We start from the raw sequence: 22,753 nt of genomic DNA, 5'->3' as shown, positions 1-22,753 counted from the left end.
ATATGAATCATTTGCCATTGCTCAAGATGGCCACAGTCAGAAATTCAAGGAGGGTATTTTTTCCAAAGTGATTTCTCAATAAAATAAAGATGTATGGGTGGGGGAGTTTCATTCGAATAAAAAAAAAAAAGCATTAAAGCATTTTTGGATTGTGTTGCTCAGATGTAGCTGCTCTAAACTACTGTAACAAAAAAAAAAAAAAAAAAAAAAAAGGACGACGGTTTCAGAGAATGATTGCTTTAAAAATGTAAAAAATATATTTACAGAATGAAACTTACTGTAATCAGATGTAAAAATTGTTCCCCAGCACCAACCCAAAATCGAAAGCACAAACATCAGAAGTCTTTCTGCAGTAGTAACCCCCCCCCCCCCAAATCAAACCTAGGGCTTTCCAATTAGCAGCAATGGTGAGGTTTGCAGAGTTCTACCTTTCACTCAGAAGGGGCAGAGAGATTGCTGCTTCCATACACACTTTGCAGCTTGCGCCCTGGACTGGTTATGGGAAGCAATACGATTAATTACAATGAAAACTTACATTTTTACTTTATGCACACTATGGAATATATCTTTCTGATATCTGTGTTGAGTGTCACTAAACCCCGGACTTTGCATTCACGATATCTGGTCTCCCACAGTACAAAGAACATGGAAATCCAATTATTTTAGTAAATATAACCTGACAAATACCTTTTCTCATCAGTAGCCTTGTGACTTCTATCAGTGTCCAGCATAGCATTGGTTAAAGACTGTAGGAGGAGTTTTAATTCTGCTCTAGAAGAATGCAGGACCCCTGACCACTGTCTGGACAGTGCTGATTGGCCCTATGCTGATCACATGCACTCTCCCAAGAAAAAAAAAAAAAAACACAAACTCCAGCAATGCACACCCAACTGAGCATGTGCAGAGTAACTCCAAACCTCTGTTCGAGCAGGAGCTATTTAGGGGACAATGGAAGGGGAGGATCAGAGAACACAGGATAAAACATCTTTTACACAATGCTGAGGATTAACCCCTTAGGTTCCATAGTGAGTATAACAAGCATGCTTTACTGCATATACAGACTGATTTTATTATTGTGGGTTTTGTAACACTTTAAGCTTTGTTTGGGCTCAACAGCCATCCTACATTTGCCATCTACATCACCTCACCTAAACATAGGCGCTGAAACAGGTCCAGATGGATAAAGCTGAAGCTCACACTGCAGCTTTAGGGTGGTCTGTTAGGTTCATAACTGTGACTAGATGCTCAATAGCCGGTGAGGTTCTTTTTTCCCAATTTACAATTATCCCACATCTATTTATTAAAGACATAAGACGATATAGCTCTGGCAGAAACGACACATTCAACATCAACTTACCACATTGTTCATCACTGTTGTCCCCACAATCGTTGTCGCCATCACAGTGCCACAGGCTGCGAATACAATATCCATTCTGACAGGAGAACTCATCTTCCTCACACTCTCGAGGAGCTACAAGTCCAAACAAGCCAAATTAGAGGAAAAAAAAGAAGAAATATTTGCTATTTCCTTCCAGTCTAGGTTCCAACCATTTAGGCATTATCCAGAAACAAATTTAGATGTAAATACACTGCTAAAAAAAATTAAAGGAACACTTTTTAATCAGAGTATAACATTGAGTCAATTCAACTCCAAGCATATTGATCTGGTCAGGTAAGTAGCAGAGGGGGTTGTTAATCAGTATCAGCTGCTTTGGTGTTAATGAAATGAACAGGTGTACTAGATGGGCAACAATGAGACAACCCCAAAAACAGGAATGGTTTTACAGGGGGAGGCCACTGACAATTTTTTTCCCCTACTCATCTTTTCTGTTTTTCATTAGTTTTGCATTTGGCTAAAGTCAGTGTCACTACTGGTAGCAAAAGGCGATACCTGAACCCTTCAGGAGGTTGCACAGGCAGTCCCAACTCTTCCAGGATGGCACATCAATACGTGCCATTGCCAAAAGGTTTGCTGTGTCTCCCAGCTGAGTCCCAAGAGCATGGGGAGATTCCAGGAGACAGGCAGTTACTCTAGGAGAGCTGGACAGGGCCATAGAAGGTCCCTAACCCATCAGCAGGACCGGTATCTGCTCCTTTGTGCAAGGAGGAACAGGAGGAGCACTGCCAGAGCCCTACAAAATGACCTACAGCAGGCCAATGGTGTGAATGTTTCTGACCAAACAATCAGAAAAAGACGTCATGAGGGTGGCCTGAGGGTCCGACGTCCTCTAGTGGGCCCTGTGCTCACTGCTTGGCACCATAGAGCTCGACTGGCATTTGCCACTGAACACCCCAATTGGCAGGTCCACCACTGGCACCCTGTGCTTGTCAGATGAGAGCAGGTTCACCCTGAGCACATGTGACAGACATGAAAGAGTCTGGAGAAGCCGTGGAGAACATTATGCTGCCTCTAAATCATTCAGCTTGACAGTTTTATTGGTGGGTCAGTGATGGTCTGAGGAGGCATATCTATGAAGGGACACACAGACCTCTACAGGCTAGACAATGGCACCCTGACGGCCATTAGGTATCACGATGGAATCCTTGGACCCATTGTCAGACCCTACGCTGGTTCAGTGGGTCCTGGGTTCCTCCTGGTGCACAACAATGCCCGGCCTCATGTAGTGAGAGTATGCAGGCAGTTCCTGGAGGATGAAGGAATTGATCCCATTGAATGGCCCCCACGCTCGCCTGACCAAAGTCCAATAGAACACCTCTGGGATATCAAGTTTCGGTCCATTCAACGCCACCAGGTTGCACCTCAGACTGTCCTGGAGCTCAGTGACGCCCTGGTCCAGATCTGGGAGGAAACACCCTGGGACACCTCATCTCATTAGGAGCCTCCCCGAACGTTGTCAGGCATACATACAAGCACGTGAGGGCCAAAGTACCATTCTGAGTTGCTGCAATGAAATTTCAGCAAAATGGAGCAGCCTACTGCATCATTTTTTCACTTTGATTTTCGGGGTGTCTTTGAATTCAGTCCTCTGTAGGTTGATAATTTTCACTCCCATCAAACGATGGGGCATCCTTTTATTCCTAACACATTACCCCGTCCATATCAGTACAGATATCCAGCAGCAGACTTTTCCCCATTGAGATCTGATGTCTTTTCAAAGTGTTCCTTTCATTTTTTTGAGCATATCCACTACACACTTTCCATAGTCCCTAGTCATTATCAGAAGAAAGGGTGGCTACATTCTTGCATAAAGTAGAGAATGAAGGTAGCCACCCTCTAACAGGGAATCGGATCAAAGCAAAAAGAAAAAAAAAAATGGAGAAGTGAAGGAGGCTGGCAGCAATAGAAAGGACATTTCAGAGTGACAAATATATACTTGATTATAATTTTTTGTAAACCAGACCAGAGTTGAGTGTCATTTTAAGCCTGTGAAACGCGTGAAAGATGGGCAGTTCCAATGTGGGACTCGCCAGCACATACGTGTGGCCTGAATAAAGTTTATTTTAAGCTTAGCAACTATCAGTGTGTGGCCTTCTTGTTCCACTGGTAATACTGCATGTTAGTTACTATAGGCGTTTGCTGCGACCTTACAGGCAGCTCAGGGGAAGGCAGGCAGGGTAATTTCACTTACCAGGGAGTACCCAGCATGGAGTAGAAAATGGGTTTGGGTTTTTAATTTAACAGGTTTGTTTTAATCTCCTTCCACTTATTTATAGAGGAAGACATTTGTTGACTTACAACCTTCAGCTCATTAATTTCCGAAGAGATAAGGGCTGGTTAAAATCCACTAGAAAAAGGGAAGTGATACACATTTCGAAGAGCAGCATTGGATTTTTTTTTTCTTTAAAGCACGCTCACCTAGGTAAATGCAGCATCGATCAGATTCTGCATCTGTCCCCCACCGGCTCTAAGGATGAGAACTGAGCGATCAAACACTGCTAATCAGTCAGTTCTCCCTGCTGCTCTTAGAGCTGCGGGGGACAGTCACGGCTCTCTGCTAAGCGCAGCAGGGAGAACCGACTGATTAGCAGTGTTTGATCGCTCAGTTCTCATCCTTAGAGCTGCGGGGGACAGTCACGGCTCTCTGCTAAGGATGAGAACTGAGCGATCAAACACTGCTAATCAAGTCAGTTCTCCCTGCTGCTCTTAGCAGAGAGCCGTAACTGTCCCCCGCAGCTCTAAGGATGACAACTGAGCAATCAAACACTGCTAATCAGTCAGTTCTCCCTGCAGAGAGCCGTGAGCTGTCGGATATGGCCCCCCTCACTTGAGCACTGGGCTGTGGAGGGGGCAGGAGGAGCTGGCTCATGCACTCAGTGGCTCACTGAGAGGCTGAGCCAGGTGCCGGTCCAGGCTCCCGAGTGGACCCTGACCATATGGTTGTGATCTTTACCCAGCTTAGGCCAGACTTCAGCCGACAACGGACTTTATCCCACTGTCAATTGAAAATGGGTCACAGGAGACGTACAACCAAGCAAGCTTTGGCTGTACTACTTTCACTTTTTCTTCTTGGATTAAAATGATAATTTGGGTACCTGCCCAAATAGTGGAATGGAGGATCCTTCGATGTATACAATAGTGGCTCTTTGGTTTCCCAATTTTAATCTTATTAATATGGGGAGGGTGGAGTCCTAAGTACTCAAACTAATTAGGCGAGTAGCACCTTCCCTGACAGATATTGTGTCTCAGGTCAGCCAGTTTCAAATCAGGGCCTACAAAATCTAAAAGTTCTGCTGTGCAAGCTAGTAAGCCAACCAAACAGCCTCTATGATGTACCTATTGGATGCTATTCCCCCCCCAATTCCTAGAACAGGTTAAAGGAATACTCACGACAGTCATGCTCATCAGAATCGTCCTCACAGTCGTTGTCCCCATCACACACCCAAGAGCGTCGAATGCACTTCCCGTTATCGCAGTGAAAGTCCAGCGGTGAGCAGGTAGGCAGCACTAATTTACAAAAAAAAAAAAATAAATCATCATCAAGATGTAGAACATCTAATCCACTGTTTGTGATGTTTATGCTACACATTTCACGGTCACCAATTCAAGTGGATCCATTGTCAAAATTCATACTTCACATTTTTTTTTATTTCAGGTATAGCGCCGTCAATTTATGCAACGCTTTACATATATATCGTACATTCACATATTAGGGCCAATTTAGATAGGAGCCAATTAACCTACCAGCATGTCTTTGGAGTGTGGGAGGATATCAAAGTACCTGGAGGAAACCCACGCAGGCACAGGGAGAACATGTAAACTCCAGGAAGGTGGTGCCTTGGTTGGGATTCGAACCAGTGACCAGTCAGTTTGAAAGGCAAAGGCCCCATGCACACTTGGCATTTAGCCCTGGTACATGAGGCTATGGCAGTTACTAGTTATGGCTAGTTGCCGACCGCAGATAGCCGAATGACGGCTGCACTGCGGCTGGCCAGTTCTGAGAGGCCACCATATGATGCCCTCCCAGAACTCGCTCTCCTGTGTGCCCCCGGGGGCGCGCACCCAGCAATCTCTGTGATCAATTTGTCCTACAGACACAGCTGATCACGATGTGGTAAAAGGAAAATCACAACGGCCTTTTATCACGTGATCAGCCATGTCCAATGACACGCTGATCACCGGGAAATGCAATTGCTGGTTCTCAGCTGCACTTTCCTCACGCTGTCAGAGCGTGAGGAAAGTACTGCCGAGAACCAGCAGTTGTCAGCACAGGGATCGGCACTGATGATCAGTGCCCCAATGATCGGTGCCCAGCAGTGCCACCCACTTGTGCCGCCAGTCAATGCCCATCAATGCTGCCCATCATTGCTGGCTATAAGTGCAGCCTCATCAACGCCCATCAGTAAAGGAAAAAAAATTACCTGTTTGTATTATAAAACTTTTGCAAAGAAACTTTTTTTCAAATTTTTTTGCTCTTTTTTTGTTTATAGCGCAAAAATTAAAAACACCCAGTGGTGAGTAAATACCACCAAAAGAAAGCTCTATTTGTAAGAAAAAAAAATTATAAAAATTTCATATGGGTACAATCTTGCATGACCGCGCAACTGTCAAAGTGCGACAATGCTGAAAGCTGAAAATTGGCCTGGTAAGGAAGGGGGTACAAATACCCGGTAGGCAAATGGCTAAAAAAAAAAAAAAAATAGTTTTTTTAAATCTGATTTTATTTTTTTTAGCCAATTTATTTTAATAAAATGCTTTTGGAGAAAAATCTATCTAAAAGATAGTTTTCTATTTAAGATGCATTAATAATTTAGATTATTCAGCATGAAATGGAGCTTCGTTAGGTAACACGAGTCTGTATATTCTGCAATATTTATATTTTTGGTAAACTCATTCAATGAATCCAAGTTCTGCAAGCTGAGATAACATGCACTGCATTGATGCATTCACACAATTTCACAGGAACCATGAGAAAAAAAAAAAAACGTGAAAAAAGAATTTCTCCCGCTATGTGCGATTAACCTATTAACCTAAAATCGTTTCTGATATCGCTGTTTTACTAACCTGACAGCTTATTATTCTAAAAAGGAAACCTTCATTTGGTTTGCAAATATTAAACATTCTAACTACCAGCAAGAATGAGTCGGATTCTTTACATTTAAAGAGCACCTGTCATTTTAGATCCATCATGGCAGCGCCTGTTAGTGGCCATCCACTCACCTGCTGCCGCCACGTCCCTCACCTTGTTGTGTCACTGCCGCATCATCAGCCGTCCCATTAAAGTGAATGGGACTGTCAGTGAGTCAACAGAGGAGGAGCCGCTGCGGGACAGAGATGACAGTCGCTCTTTAAAAATTATGATTTAAAAATTGAGCCTTTTCACTAGCGATTTCAATCAAATCCACCCTGGGGCTAGGATATACTGTGCTAGGGAATTAACTAGTCTGTTTTTCTAGCAAGTTCAAAGACACAATGCAGATGAATAAGAAATCATTTATGGAAAAGAAAAAACACTGCAGGTAAGAAAAGAGACACAGAAAGCTGTCTGCATATCCTGAAGAAATGTTGGTAAATGTATTGAATGGATAAATCTCATACATTTAGAAAAAACTTACTGCAACCATCTTCATCGCTGTGGTCCCCGCAGTCATTATCTCCATCACACTGCCACTGTGCCGGGATACACGTACATTCCCCAAACGCACTGACCGCACAAGTAAAGTGGTTACGCCCGCATGCACACTCTGAAGCTCTAGATAAACCTGAAAAGAGAGAAGGAAGGCCTATTTGGTCAGAATGAAAGGGATGGTCATTGATTTATTACACTATAATATCATCTAATGTAAATAAACAAGTAGAGACCATTATTTTAATGTACTTAACCTCCCTGGCGGTGTTCCCGAGTGTAGCTCGGGGTAAAATTTCTATACCAAAAGCAGTAAACCCGAGCTACACTCGGGCTTACCATGCGGCGTTCTCTGGGGGTCCCTGCAGCACTTACCTTGTCCTTCGCTCCCGCGATGTGTCCCCTCCAGCGTCCCCGGCCATCTCCTCCGGCCGATGCCAGCATCTGTGTTCCGGACCCTGTGACGTCGGGACGTACGGGCGCCGTAACCGGCGGGAAATTTGAATTTTTTAAAAAAAAAGTCATTTTTGCTGTCATTGCTATTTCAATGCATTTCACATACATTTTGTCCCTCCTGCTTTGTCCTGTGCCCTGCCTGCATTTTGAATGTTCTTTCTGCCTGAAAACTTAGAAAAGTCCATGGCGTCCAAAAAGCGTCCCTTTACGTCAAAAGCGGTTTTAGAACAGCAATAGTAAAATCAGAACTACTTGCAGAATTGAGTGATAATGATTCGTGGGGAAATTCGTCATCAGACACTGAAAACAATTTTGCGACTTTGCTCAGCGATGTGCGAATTTGCCTCTGTATTTCAAATTTCAGTGTTTTTGGTTTGATTATATTATTGAATTAAATTTATTATTATATTATTTTTTATGATTATTTATTAAATTATAATTTATGATTTCGTGTTTTAAATTTTATCATATCCAGAATGTTTAATAGACTCTTGTTCGGACAGATTTCAGTGAGTTATTCCTAAAAATTACAGCCTACAATAAAAAACTACATATTTCCATGCAAAAAAATGGTACTGCTTTCAGCACAAAAAAATCGGAAAGAATCATACCGCCGAGGAGGTTAATTCAAACTGATCTAAAAAAAAAAAAAAAATGGACCTATACAATAAAAACGTACCTGTCCTAGAGAACACAGTGCCCTAGATTCCCCAGAGTGTTGGTCATGCGACTCTACTGTAAGCCCTGGCATTTGGTATTAGATTTCTGTTTAAAGTGAATATAAATACAACCCCTCCTGCGCTCGGGGACCCAGATCAGTAGAGAGCCAATAAACCAATATAAAGTATGATATATGGAAGTTCCTCCAGGATCGATCAAAGGTTGTGCGGCTCTGACACGAAGCTGGGGAAGCTCGATACAAAAACAAAAAAAACCAGAGCGCACCAACCTTGCGCATTACCGCAGTAAGCAAATAGTAGATTTAGTGATATAGGAACTATATTCACAAGAGTAGCAATATAAAAAAGGCATCTACAATCCCAAATACAAGCTCTGATGAAGAAAGGATCCCCCTTCGAAACGCGTCAGTTTCATCCTGAGAGTCTCCACTCCTGATGGGATTCGCACAGGTCTTTCAATCCAGAGATTCGTTTGAGATTTTTTATGCCTTTTATATTGCTACTCTTGTGAGTATATTTCCTATATCAAATAAACCTACTAATTGCTTACTGAGGTAATGCGCAAGGTTGGTGCGCTCTGTTTTTTTTGTTCTTTACTACAACAAAGCGAATATAAACCTGGGACAGCACAGTGGCTTCCGCCTGGCAGTACTAGTCGGTCGGTTCGAATCCCAACCATGGCACCACCTGCCTGGAGTTTGTATGTTCTCCCTGTGCCTGCCTGGGTTTCCTCTGGGTACTCCGGTTTCCTCCCATATTCCAAAGACATGCTGGTACGTTAATTGGATCCTGTCTAAATTGGCCCTAATATGTGTATGTATGAATGTGAGTTAGAGACCTTAGATTGTACGCCCCTTAGGGGTTAGGGATGATGTGAATGTACAATATATATGTAAAGTGCTGCGTAAATTGATGGCACTATATAAGTACCTGAAATAAAATAAACCTTCAATTTTCATTTGTAATCACTTTCAGTAGCGGATTTATTCACTTTTACTGAGCATGCAGCTTCCTTATTAATCCTTGCAAATGCTCCAGTTTAAGCTCGTGTTGTGAATGCTCCTCCAAGTTTCCTGTTTCAGGGTGGTGCCTTTCTCTTGCAGCATTCTATGGAACCACCCTTTTATGCAAGAAGTTGTGTCTCCCTACAATGTGTGAATCAATCCCTTTTCTCCAAACTAACAGGCTGGCTCTATGTGGCATTGGCCATTGTTAACGCTTTTCTATGAAGACCAGAAATTCAGGGAAGTAGCACTCTAAGAGCAGGCGGCAACAGCATTGAAAGTTGAAATTTCAAGAGTAGGGGTAGGAATTTTACTGCAGAACGTTTCTATTATTGTGCTCAATCTGTTAATTACAAATGCCAAGGGTTTAATATTACTTTAAAAAGGATGAGCGGTAAATGTGAAATCAACATAGAACTGTAGCTAAGCTATGGACATTAATACTTCCACATTCTTAACATGCAGTACGTAAGGTTTTAAAGCATGCCCTGTGTTCTCTGTAGCTTCAGGCACTGAGGAGTAACTCATTCTTAAAACAGAAGTCAAAGGTCTGGATTTGACTGTTGGAGTACTAAACCTTAAGACTGTGCGGTTATCTTATGTGACTGTTTTTGTAACCCCACCTAACATTTTCCCTCTTTTTATTACACTACGATGACCAAAATACCTCCTGTAACTCCCTCTTCCTCTGCAGCCCATGACACAGGCCTACACTGCTAGGAACCTGGAACAACGTAGATTTGGTGACTAGTTCTGCATTAACTCTGGATATACTAAACAAAAAATCTATTGCAAATTGGAAAGGCAATTCTCAAAATATGCAGCACACCCCCTCCAAAAAGAGCCCCGTACCTCAGTGGTAGTGAGCCACCCCATTGTGAACCCTTTTTTTTTTTATGCAAAAGCCACGGTAACATGAGCACCACTGCAGTAATGGGACCCCATTTATGTTGGGGTATTTGATGCCTCCCTACAAATGTTCTAGAAATATTGTTCAGAGGAACTAAAAAATGTGACACACCCCGAGTGAAAGTTCACTTCTCCATCTGGGTGGCACAGATAACGACAATCTGCCCTGAAATTATTCAGTGTTATCAGCAGGTCCACAATATGCGACACATTACCTTTTATCCAAGTGATCAGAAAATGGATCCTACAGGCAAGCCTTGATTTTATTGCATTTCAGATGACCCTTGAGGTCAATGGTTTTAGTGATTGACATTCTGTGCTCCAAGCTCTATCGATTAATTCCAAGCCTTTCAAATCCACAATACACTTAAACAACTCAAAAGGGCAAAGTTGGCGGAAAAAGGTGCTTGGTTCAAATGTGTTTGCAGACATTTTATGATCCACCATCCCAAAACCTTGACCATTAAGACCATCTGCTCCAGGCTGGTCCACTACCTGATCTCCCATACTGTACCTATATTAAATCGGGTGCAAAGCCCAGCTTGCCAACTGAAGACCAGAAACACAGAAGAGACTTCAGATGACTGCACTCCACAAACAATTACAATTTTATTGGAAAAGAAAAAAAAAAAAAAAAGAATGTCAAAAGGGGGTGCACAGACGATGCATTTCGCACTAATTAGCACGAAACGTGTCAACTACTTTAAGAACTCCTGTACCTTCTTTTGCCCGTGTATTCTTTTATATAGCTTTCAATAAAATCGCAATTTTGCTACCTGAAGTCTTCTACACTCCAAATCCTTGGTTCCTACAAGGTTTTTAATGTCCTTCTGCTCCCAATACTTTATTTACTGGAGACAAACGAGCGAAAGATGATTGATCTGTTAAACTGGGTATACACGGTGCCAATTTTGTATGGTTCCTGAGCAGAGGCGGACTGACAACTCATGGGGCCCTCGGGCAATAGGGGATCATGGGGCCCCTGTGTCCTTGCCCAAACTCAAAAAACCTATGATAAAAGGTACCAGGGGCATCTCACGGGGCCCCCTACTGACCCTGGGCCCTCGGGCAGTGCCCGAGTTTCCAAATGGTCAGTCTGCCCCTGTTCCTGAGGCCATCTCTCGTCCAACATCTGATGTTTGGGTATTTTGACAGCCAACAGGGTCAACTATCAAAATACAATAGGCACGGCCTGAGATTCATCCATCTGCGCTGTATAGCATGGACAGGGGAACCAGCCCCCAGGATGAATGAAAATATTCTATTGTATTGTTCATACTAAGGGGAGCTTTTAGAACAAATTCGCATAGCTGTTCGTCCATCAAAACTGGATCTAAATTTGTTCTGTGCAAATAGGGCAAAAGTTTTCAGATTATATTCTCTGCAAATCAAAGGTGTGAATGAAAAAATAAAGCATTATGGCCACTAGATTAAGATGAGGAGCATACATACTTCCTACGATATTCAGAGGCATCTAGAGGCCATAATGACGTTGTGTGTGTCCCTTTCACACATTTGATCAATTTTATCCCCATTCTCACAAAACACATTTACATGCAATTTTGATGGACAAACAGGTATTTATTGTTTTTATTAATACACCCCTAATCGTATAAAAATAACTCAATGAATTATTTCAGTTACAGACTGACACTAATAGGTTGATCTCTAAGGACCCTTTCACATTACATGTTGTAGCAATGTGTATTTTATTGCATGATCAGGGGTGCAGTGCCATGAATTTTGAATGGCAGCCCATTTCACCTAGCCTGTACACCTCAATGCATGCATTAGTACAAAAAGAATAAACAGGAGGGTGCAAATACCTAGTACATTACTGTTAAAGCAGATGCCAATGGATACTCACAGAAGTGGAAAGAAAAATCTCAAAAACCACAAGATGCCACAGAAAAAGGGGAATCGTGTGTCCATGCAACGTTTCGGAGGCATACCTCCTTCATCAGAGCTATGCTAACCAACATGTGCTGGAGCCAGGTCTATATATATATTGAACACCACTAGCCTCACTATAGGGGGTTGAGCCACCAGTCATGTCAAAAGTCACAAGCCGGTTTGTTTGGTTGGTGACCTTTGACACAACCAGTGGCTCCACTTCTGTGAGTATCCATGTTTTGTGAATAAAGCGTTGCGAATGCACTAGGCGTTTGCGCCCTCCAGTTTGTTTTTTGTAGTTTTCACGACTTCCCCGGTTGAGGAGAGCAGCATATACACATTCCTGGTGAAGTTCATGATCCATTGTATATCATACATCATTTGTGGTCATCTTCCTCTTCGGTAGAACTCGGAGCGCTGAAATTTGCAGCGTGTTTCATGCGTTTATAAGTGCATTAAGGTGCTCTACCAGCCATTAGGGATTGCAGTAATAAGACGTCGATACTGGAGCTCTTAACTCTAGCCACCTTTCACTTAAAGGGGCAATCTCCACTTTTGGAGCAAGCAAAGGGCAGAATCAGGGACTTTAGCAGTGGTGGGGTTTAACAATGGAGATCCTGAGGGGGGCATGAGAAGCCAGCAGAAGATTTAACTCCTCAGTCTGTACCAATAATAGGGGCCTGACCTCTTAAAATAAACCCGCATTGGGACAAATATGGCTACCTGTCTACAAAACTGACATTATTGCTTTCCAAGTCCTTGACTTGTAAGACGTATGCAGAACAGAATATTGGAGTAAAAACAAAAAATCCTAATCTACACACTTTCAGTGAAGAGCCTCAAAATGTACTGAAGCCATTGGATCAGCATAACAACAAAATAAATGATCCAGAGGAAGGTGGGAAAAATGGTTTTCTGACCCCTAAAGACAATCGGAGATCTTCCCTGATCAACACTCTACAACGTATTACAAATAATCGGCTGCAACCTAGATTTCCAACACTTCGAAAACACACCAGCAATGCATCAATTTAGCTAGAACCATCCCCTATGGAAAGCTATGCCCGGTTTTCACAGCACTTACAGTAAAGACCCCTTTCCATATACCACATATACATTTATTAATTGTTCTCTTCAACCTCAAGGAGTGCCCCATATGTTTTTGGTAGTTTCCTAAAAATAAATGTGTTTATATTAATTTGCTTGTATACCTAGGCAATGTAATCAAGTTTCATCCTTTAAACACCAAGTCACCTTCCTCCAGAAGAATCCTGCTCATACAAGAGGACTAGAGAATCTACTGCCTCATTTACCTTTAAACATAAATTCCAGGTATGGATACTTTATACATAGTTACATTTGTCTAGCTTGAATCAATGCAACTGTGTATGTATATACAAGGTGTCTCCAAACCTTCTAAACAAAAAAGGGCCAGTTTGCTGCCCTTTAGACCTTAGGGGACCCAGACTGGACCATGGGAGTAGAAAATTGTATCCGTGAAAAAAATAAAGTTCCGTCTTTGGTGTCAGCGGAAGGAATGGTGCCCCATCGCTGGTGTCAGCGGGAGGAATGGTGCCCCATCGCTGGTGTCAGCGGGAGGAATGGTGCCCCATCGCTGGTGTCAGCGGGAGGAATGGTGCCCCATCGCTGGTGTCAGCGGGAGGAATGGTGCCCCATCGCTGGTGTCAGCGGGAGGAATGATGCCCCATCGCTGATGTCAGCGGGAGGAATGATGCCCCATCGCTGATGTCAGCGGGAGGAAAGGTGCCCCATCACTGATGTCAGCGGGAGGAAAGGTGCCCCATCACTGATGTCAGCGGGAGGAATGGTGCCCCATCACTGATGTCAGCGGGAGGAATGGTGCCCCATCACTGATGTTAGCGGGAGGAATGGTGCCCCATCACTGATGTTAGCGGGAGGAATGGTGCCCCATCACTGATGTTAGCGGGAGGAATGGTGCCCCATCACTGATGTTAGCGGGAGGAATGGTGCCCCATCACTGATGTCAGCGGGAGGAATGGTGCCTCATATGGGAGAAATGGTGTCCCAAGGGCTAGATAACGGCAAGCAAAAGGGCCGCATCCAGCCCCCAGGCCGCAGTTTGGAGACCATTGGTATATACTATACCTAGCTGAGCCCCTGGAAGCTGGAAATCACGGAAGTGGACACAGCTACTCCAGTGATCTACACTGGCTTCTGGGTCATGTGCTGTGTGGCCAGCCCGCAGTATTCTCAACACAGGCGGTCAACTGCTCAGCTCAAGTCTGAATGAATACAAAGCGTTCTCTGATGGGACGAGGTGGAGAGTGTGCCATCACCACCCTGCCTCTCCACCTTGTCCAAATCAGAAAATGCTTTGCATCAATTCAGAAATTGCAAAGCAAAGCATTCTGTTGATGGTGCCCACGCCAAGTGGCCAACCTCCTGTGTTCAGAATGCATCAGGTCAGCTGCAGAACACAGGACCCAGAAGCAGGTGAGATCAGTGGAATAGCTGGATCTGCTTCAATGATTTTCTGCAGTATCGGCCAGGTATGGTATATGTATACTTACTATGTAAAAAATGCCATACCTGGAATTCCTCTTTAAGGTGACCCTGTCAACAGACTATTAAATTTAACAACCACCACCTTCCCTTTTACATGCATTTCATTCATGTTATTTACCTGAAAAAGCCTTCTTCATCAAAAAGCTCTTTTAGATGTGCAGTTGGGGGGGCTGTAAAAAAGTGTGGTTGAGCTGTGTTTTTGTCACCCACCAACTGCCCCCCACTTAAGCTGCAATAGGCAGTGGTCCAGGGTGTTTACATGGCGGGTTTACAAGGAGGTGATGAGGCTTCACATTGTTTCCTCTCCTCCTGTCAGTAGCCACTGATGCGCAATCTGAACGCAGATCAAGCTTCAGAGGAAAGGGAGATTTAGGCTCACGTCTAAATCTACCCCAAGACGTCTGCTAGATGCCGCCATCTTGGATGTGATGTCAGCAGCTCAAGCAGAATCAGAGCTGTTGCTCATATCACTCTATAGTGTTTGCCTGCAGTGCTTCCCCATCTGCTATATAAAAGCTTACCTAGGGAGGAGAGGGACAGAGTAGCTAGGCCAGCACAGACAGCAATTAAAACACACTCAGAAGAAGAGTCATAATGTGCAAGGAACGAGGGTTTTATTTTTGAAAATTTACATTTTATGGAGTATAAAATTCTCTAGAAAGTTTAGGGACACATGGCAAGGGAATAAAAAAAAACAAAACAAATTGAAGGAAAAAAAAAATGCAATGGAAATTTGTTTTTTTTCTGTGCTTTTACCTGCAATTTAAGTTGGTGACAGGGCCTCTTTAGGCCAACTCTAATAATGCAAGTGAAAACATTTGGTAAATAGTTATCCTGGATCTTTCCTCCATCCATCTTCAAAGGCTGCTGAAATTTACAAGAGGCGGCAAATCGTGCTATGTAATACAATCCCGAGCCAGAGGATCAATGTCTCTGAAATACATGACATCACGTTTGTGCCATAAACACCGTGTAAAAGGCACAGAACTGGAGACGGCCGGGCTTAGATCACACTCGTATTTCCGCACCACGCTGGGACAACGCGGTTCTCCAGCTGTTGTCGAGCTGCAAGTTGCTGACACATAACTGGCGTGCTATATAAAAGTTGGCTGTAGATTTTAGAAGGAGGTCAGACCTGCAGGAATGATCCATTTCCCTTCAGGCCAATACACCCCCCAGAGGGCCGGAGAGAGCTGTAAACATTTTCTGCTGAGCATACAAGTTTATGTCAAAAGGATGAATGGCTGGGCTTACTGGGGAAGGAAGAGCTGTGGGTGAGATAGGCCTTCGTGTTCACCGACAGGTCCGTTAGCAGTATCTTTGGGCCCATTAGGGGGAAAGATTTACCCCAAGGGCCCCTTGGTCAGGTGTGAAGTCAACACCCTCCAATTTAACTATTTCCCAAGCACAAGCATTTATTCACCATTTATAGATAGTATAAATGGGCCGATGGAGCTGGTTCTATGGACACCACTGGGCCAGAAAAGGAAAAAAATGGTTGGAAGTAGGATTGTTCAACCAGGCTGCTTAAAGTAGAATATGGATTTCTCTCACTCAGCCTGCTGGGAGAAATGTCAAGTCAACCAAGTCACCATCTGCCTGGAGGAAACCCACGCAGGCACAGGGAGAACATCCCTGTGCCTGCATGGGTTTCCTCCGGGTACTCCCGTTTCTTCCCACACTCCAAACAAATGCTGGTAGGTTAATTGGCCCCTGTCTAAATTGTCCCTAGTATGTGTATGTATGAATGTGAGTTAGCGACCTTAGATTGTACGCCCCTTGAGGGTTAGGGACTGATGTGAATGTACAAAATACATGTAAAGCACTGCGTAAACTGACCGCACTATACAAGTACCTGTAATAATAATAATAATAATAATAATCATCATTATGTACTTTTATAAGTGGAGTGGAACTTATTTCTTATCTTGCCCAAAAGACCACACACACACACACACGCGAGTCCTAGAATTAATAGAGCTGCCCACAAAAAAAAAAAAAAAAAAAAAAAAAAACACTACCACGACGTCCAGTCCAGCGCTTCTCATACCAAATTTCTTTTTTTTTTTGGATGAAGTTCTACTTTCAGATAACCAAAGAAACCCATCAGAATTCAGTCAGCTAATGCCAGACCAGGACAAGATGGTTTTGACAGGTTGCTAAGACCGTCACCCCAAGATAGTTTCTCCTGGGCTCAGGGTTTATGTTGACAGGAGCTCGTCAACCGCATGCAGCTTCATTCAAATGTTAAACATAGTAGTTGACCTGTGTTTGAAAACAAAAAAGCTGCATTTAACCTGCTTTAACTGCAGCTCAAAAAACGCACCTCAATAGGACATTCTACATCTGAAGAAATGCAACACAATGCCAAGGAGATGAAAAGAAGCCTCTCAACTGTCACCTGTACTGTTCCTTTTAATCACATCCCAAACACAGGAAAATAACGCCCGTGAATAGAAGCCCCAACTGTACTCCAGTATTAGGGCGTAACACAGAGCTACATATGTACCGCAATTTCTCTCTCTCAGATGATCAACTTGTATTACTTGTTCCTCGGGCTTTTTAAAAAGATATGAAGTAGAAGCATTCCTGTTGACTTCCCAACAGCAATTTCCTGCTAACCCAAGAAGACTTGATGATGTACCCCTGGGAGGGTGTGTTCTTGATACCCCCAGGTGACAAGTCCAAGGGGGAGCAACATCAGGAATAGGGCACCTATTGCATTTATTTGTAAAAAAAAAAGGAACGTGAAATCATACTGGTGATTCCACTGCTTCCTTAATAGAAGTTGCTCTTTAGCTGGCCAATGGGAATGACATCTTGCAGATTAAGGCAGCAGGGAAATAAAGCCATAAGAGTAGGCAAGTTGAGCCTTTCCAGATACTGACACTGGTAAGTTGTAATCACTAACAGGATTGCTGGGGTGGTATAAACTTAAGAATTGAAGATGACTAGAGATCTGGCTTGTTGCCTTAATCTCATCAGAGCACTTGCTACAATCTGGCCACAGATGTGAATGACAGACTTGAGATCTGGTTGTTTTCTATGGATACACCCTTGTCACCAACCCTATCCAACATGGCCAATGCCCATTTCCTTTAAGGGCTATGGGCAGGTGGCATCTTCTGCTGACCATTAGACACATGGAACAAAGCCCAACATGGGCTATTTCTTTTAAGGAATATGGGCAGGAAGTGTCTTCTGCTGTCCATTAACAGACACTGGTATTGGAAACGTTGGGCATTGTTCCTTGTGTCTGTTAATAGAGAGCTGAAGGCATCAATTGCCCATAGTCCTTAGAGTTAATGGGCATCCATGTTCGGCATTGTCCCCCATTTCCTCTAAAAGACTACAGGCAGGAGGGGTCTTCTGTTGTCCATTAACAGACATGGTAAGGGAGGCCATCTGAAATCTATGGGTACATTACCCTGCCTATAGACACTAAGAAGTGTAAAGCCAACCCAACGTAGGTACAAGTCACTTCATGCAATATAGGCATAAAAACCAGCTCTCCGTGAAGCATCAGCGTGATGTTAAGATGAACCCACACTGTACCCAGGACTAAGAAAAAAAAGTTTTGGCTCAATTTTAACTTTGATAATTTGGCAAAAGTAAAATGGGAAACCAGTAACCAGCCAAGGTTTGACCTAAGTTTCCTCCATCTCTAGTTCCATCACACACACACCCCTGGGCCTCCTGTACCCATCAATATCCCTACAGTGGAGTGCAATTCTCTCAGCCCATGCCAGCTCAAAGAGCCACCCAACGGTCCCCGATCCCTCACCCTATATCCTGCAGGAGTTCCCCCTTCCCCCCTACAGCCTGTACACTCATGTATTGTTCCCCAAGGACAATGACCCCTTTATACTGTGCCTTCATCCGGTCTGTCCCGCGCTGACAAGGAGGGGAAGAGAAGCAGCCGTTCTATATTATATGGGGTTAATTATTTCCACTGACAGACAATATAGACACAACAGTGCGCACTGGATGAAAGTTGAGATCTGAGCTTTGTGATAGCGAGATTTTATGCTCTAGGCTTTCAAACTTAACTTCTGAGGAGAAAACATTTGATCACATCTTTTGTAGAGACCACAAAAGCACATGCAGAAATGACAATCTGAATAAAACGAACCTCAAAAGGTGAACTATGCTCTTTTTTTACAGTTTTAATAATTGATAAATAGAAGGTTGTTCACCAAAAACTGATATCTCACTATTTGGCAGACAGAAGTGTTAAACCCTTCACCAACCTCTGTAGGGGAGATTATCTCACTTGGTTTTCTTGGTCTGGACATAATATTTTATATCAGGAGATGCTGCAACATACAAACACAGCTATCACATCAGTGGCAGTCTATTTTGATGTCCACCAAGCCCCAGGGAAGAGATCTAGTTTAACCGCTTCCCGACCGCCCTATAGCAGAAATACTGCTACAGGGCAGCACAGGTGTGCAAAATCACACACACATACATATATATATACACAGGTGATTTTGCATTTCCAGGTAGGAGCCGCACGTGAGCCCTACCCGCGCCGCCATTCGCAGCTGTGGCTGTCAATCACCGGGTCCCGGCCAGTGATTACCCGCCGGTGCCTGGTGATTACTGAGCATCTCTGACGGGGAGGACGACTGTTTTTTTTTTTTTTACTAACAGTTCTCCTCCCTGTCAGCTCGGGCACACTGCTTTGGATGGCTGTGCACAACACAGCCATACAAAGCAGTGCGCTTACACTGAAGCACATTGACATGGCCCCCTAGTAAAACACTCCCTGCACACAGTTAACTCTTTGATCGTTCCTTTATGTTAACTGCTTCCTGCCCAGTGCCATTAGTACATTGTCAGTGCTTTTTTTTTTTTTTTGTCTTTTTACACCAAGTCAGGTCCCCCCAGTGTCAGAATATCCACTGTAGTACCTGTGGCTGATCGCCGCCATTACTAGAAAAAAAAAAAAAAAATTCCAGTATCTATACCGCCATAACTTCTATGTAAACCAATTAATTTACACATATTGGGATTTTTTTTTTTTAGCAAAGACATGTCACAGAACACATTTTGGCCTAAATTTATGACGAAATATGATTTTTTTTACTGGACATGTATAATAGCAAAAAGTAAAAAAAACATTGTTTTCACAATATTTATTTTTTTTAAATAGTGCAAAAAATAAAAACCACACAGGCGATCAAATACCACTAAAGACAGTTTATTTTGCAGGGGAAAAAAAAAAAAAAAAAAAAAAAAAAAAAGAGAAGAGGACGTAAAAGGTACTTCGGGTGCAGCATTGCATGACCACGCAATTATCAGTTAACAGCGCCGTAGCCCAAAAAAATGGCATGGTCAGAAAGGGTGGTAAATCCTCAGGAGGGCAAGTGGTTAACCCTTTGAGGACCGTAAGGTTTTGGAACACCAAAAGAATAAATTTTTTTGTTTTTCAAGTTCGTACACTTCAGTTGCTGTAACTAAGCCATTTCATGAAATAATTGGCAAAAAGCTAGATCCATTTGTTGTTTGTTGATAAGAACTAATATTTTGACTCAAACCAAAAAAAAAAAAAAGTTTTAAGTTCTTAATCAGATGATCCATGCAATTAAAAACATGGAACAAATACGTCCCTTGGTCCTCAAAGGGTTAAAGGCCTCCAATATAATAATTATATTTTCATTCTCAAATATAAATTAACTTTAGAACAGATTAAAAAGAGAGAAAAAAAATTTCATAAAAACACACACATACGGTACATACACTGCTCCAACATATTAAAGGAACACTTTTTAATCAGAGTATAGCATCAAGTCCATTAAACTCCTGGGATATTGATCTGGTCAGTTAAGTAGCAGAGGGGGTTGTTAATCAGTTTCAGCCGCTTTGGTGTTAATGAAATTAACAATAGGTGCACTAGATGGGCAACAATGAGACGACCCCCAAAACAGGAATGTTTTACAGGTGGAGGCCACTGACATTTATTTCCCTATTCGGCTTTTCTGACTGTTTTTCACTAGGGTCAGTGTCAATACTGTCAGGATATATCTGCCTTTGTGCAGATGAACAGGATGAGCACTGCCAGAGCCCTACAAAATGACCTCCAGCAGGCCACTGGTGTGAATGTCTCTGACCAAACAATCAGAAACAGACTTCATGAGGATGGCCAGAGGGCCCGACTTTCTTTAGTGGGCCCTGTGCTCACCGCCCCATCACCATAGAGTTCGATTGGCATTTGCAACTGAAACACCAGAATTGGCAGATCAGCCACCTGCACCCTGTGTTTTTCACAGATGAGAGCAGGTTCACCCTGAGTGAAAGGGTCTGGAGAAGACGTGGAGAACGTTATGCTGCCTGTAACATCGTTCAGCATGACCGTTTTGGTGGTGGGTCAGTGATTGTCTGGGGAGGCATATCCATGGAGGGACGAACAGACCTCTACAGGCTAGACAATGGTACCCTGACTGACAATGGGTCCAAGGATTCCATCCTGATACCTAATGGCAGACCCTACGCTGGTGCAGTGGGTCCTGGGTTCCTCCTGGTGTACGAATTGATACCATTGAATGTCCCCCATGCTCACCTGACCTAAATCCAATAGAACACCTCTGGGATATCATGTTTCGGTCCATCCAAGGCCGCCAGGTTGCACCTCAGACTGTCCAGGAGCTCAGTGATGCCATGGTCCAGATCTGGGAGGGAATCCTCCAGGACACCAGCCGTCATCTCATTAGGAGCATGCCCCGAAGTTGTCAGGCATGCATACAAGCACATGGGGGCCATACAAACCACTGAGGACCATTCTGAGTTGCTGCAATGACATTTCAGCAAAATGGACCAGCCTGCTGCATAATTTTTTCACTTTGATTTTCGGGGTGTCTTTGAATTCAGTCCTCTGTAGGTTGATCATTTTCATCCAACAATGGGGCATCCTTACATTCCTGACACATTACCCAGTCCATATCAGTATAGAGATGTGTTTTCAAAGTGATCCTTCCAATTTTTTTTGAGGTATGTATGTATGTATGTATGTATGTATGTATGTATACATACACATATATACACACACACACACACACACAGTTGTGCTCAAAAGTTTGCATACCCTGGCAGAAACTGACATTTTGGCATTGATAATGAAAATATGACTGATCATACCAAAAAATGCACTTTTATTGAAGGATTTGATCATATGAAGTGATGATTGGCATATTCAAGGCTTTGGACATTTTTTTATGTCATTTTCCATCTTTATAAAGTTCCATGACCTTGTTATGCAGGACGTTTGACAGTTCCTTTCTGATCCCCATGGCTCGGTATCTAGCCTAGTCACTGCTTCCATGTAAGAGCTAACAAACTCATTGACTATTTATGACACTAATTGCAATTTAAAAAGCCACAGATGTGGGACATTAACCTCTAATTGGCATTTTAACCCATGTGTGTCTGTACCAAGGCCAAACATTCCAGGGGAGGGAAACTTTTGATCCAGGCCATTTGGGTGATTTCTGCTATGTTTATGATTTAAAAAACGAGCCAAACATCTATTTGATAATAAATGGCTTCAGATCATCATCCTTCAATAAAAGAGCATTTTTTTGGCATGATCAGTTATATTTTCAATATCAATGCCAAAATTCCACAACTTCTGCCAGGGTATGCAAACTTTTGAGCGCAATTATGTATGTATGTATATATATATATATATATATATATATAAAAAACCACACACACTTTAAATTGCCTTTTAGTTTTCCAAGCTGCAGACATCAGGCACCCAAGGACTCTGTAGAGTTCCCCCATAGCCCTAATAAGTAAGCAGCATCTTCTTCAGCTGCTGAAAGCACGCTTGGCCCAGCGCCAGCCTAATCTAGCAGTTAGCAGTCCTGGGTACAGGCACATAACCCAATTATTAGATGATGTAGATTGCAAGCTCTTCTGCTCTCACAAACACAATTATAACCAAATAAAATATTTTCTTAGCCATGTCTGAGAACGAAGCACATGCAGGAAAAAGCCAGCCTGATCCAACCCCGGTCCATACCAGCAATAATATGCACAGACACATAGCCGCATTATTTGAGACATGATGGATTCAATTTGCTAATGTGCAGATTGCTCTAATTCCCACCAATCAGGGGATGTAATGGATATGGAGCCGCTCTGTCTCCTCACTAGCTGATCAGATTAAAGGCTCATCATTAGGACAGGACCTCTCTCTGGCCTTCCCACACTTCTCCAGGGAACACATGGATGA

At 43.1% G+C, this 22,753-nt stretch overlaps 1 protein-coding gene across 1 annotated transcript in view; it reads right to left on the bottom strand.

Moving 5' to 3' along the window:
- Positions 1-1,357: 1,357 nt before the first annotated feature.
- The window catches only part of LOC149449024 (uncharacterized), a gene marked incomplete at its 3' end in the record, with an annotated part of 91,018 nt that continues 69,622 nt past the window's right edge, over positions 1,358-22,753 (bottom strand). The window contains exons 2-4 of the mRNA XM_089693928.1: positions 7,015-7,161; positions 4,790-4,906; positions 1,358-1,471 (exon numbers count right to left, since the gene is read on the bottom strand). Coding sequence (XP_089550054.1) covers positions 1,358-1,471; positions 4,790-4,906; positions 7,015-7,161 — 378 coding nt within the window. The remainder of the gene's footprint in view (positions 1,472-4,789; positions 4,907-7,014; positions 7,162-22,753) is intronic.

Source organism: Staurois parvus, unplaced genomic scaffold, assembly GCF_062004578.1.
Source record: "Staurois parvus isolate SC_StPar_1 unplaced genomic scaffold, SC_StPar_1.0 ptg000641l, whole genome shotgun sequence".
NCBI lineage: Eukaryota > Metazoa > Chordata > Amphibia > Anura > Ranidae > Staurois > Staurois parvus.
Note: the sequence above shows the minus strand (reverse complement) of the source record. Positions and strands in the feature narration are given on the sequence as shown.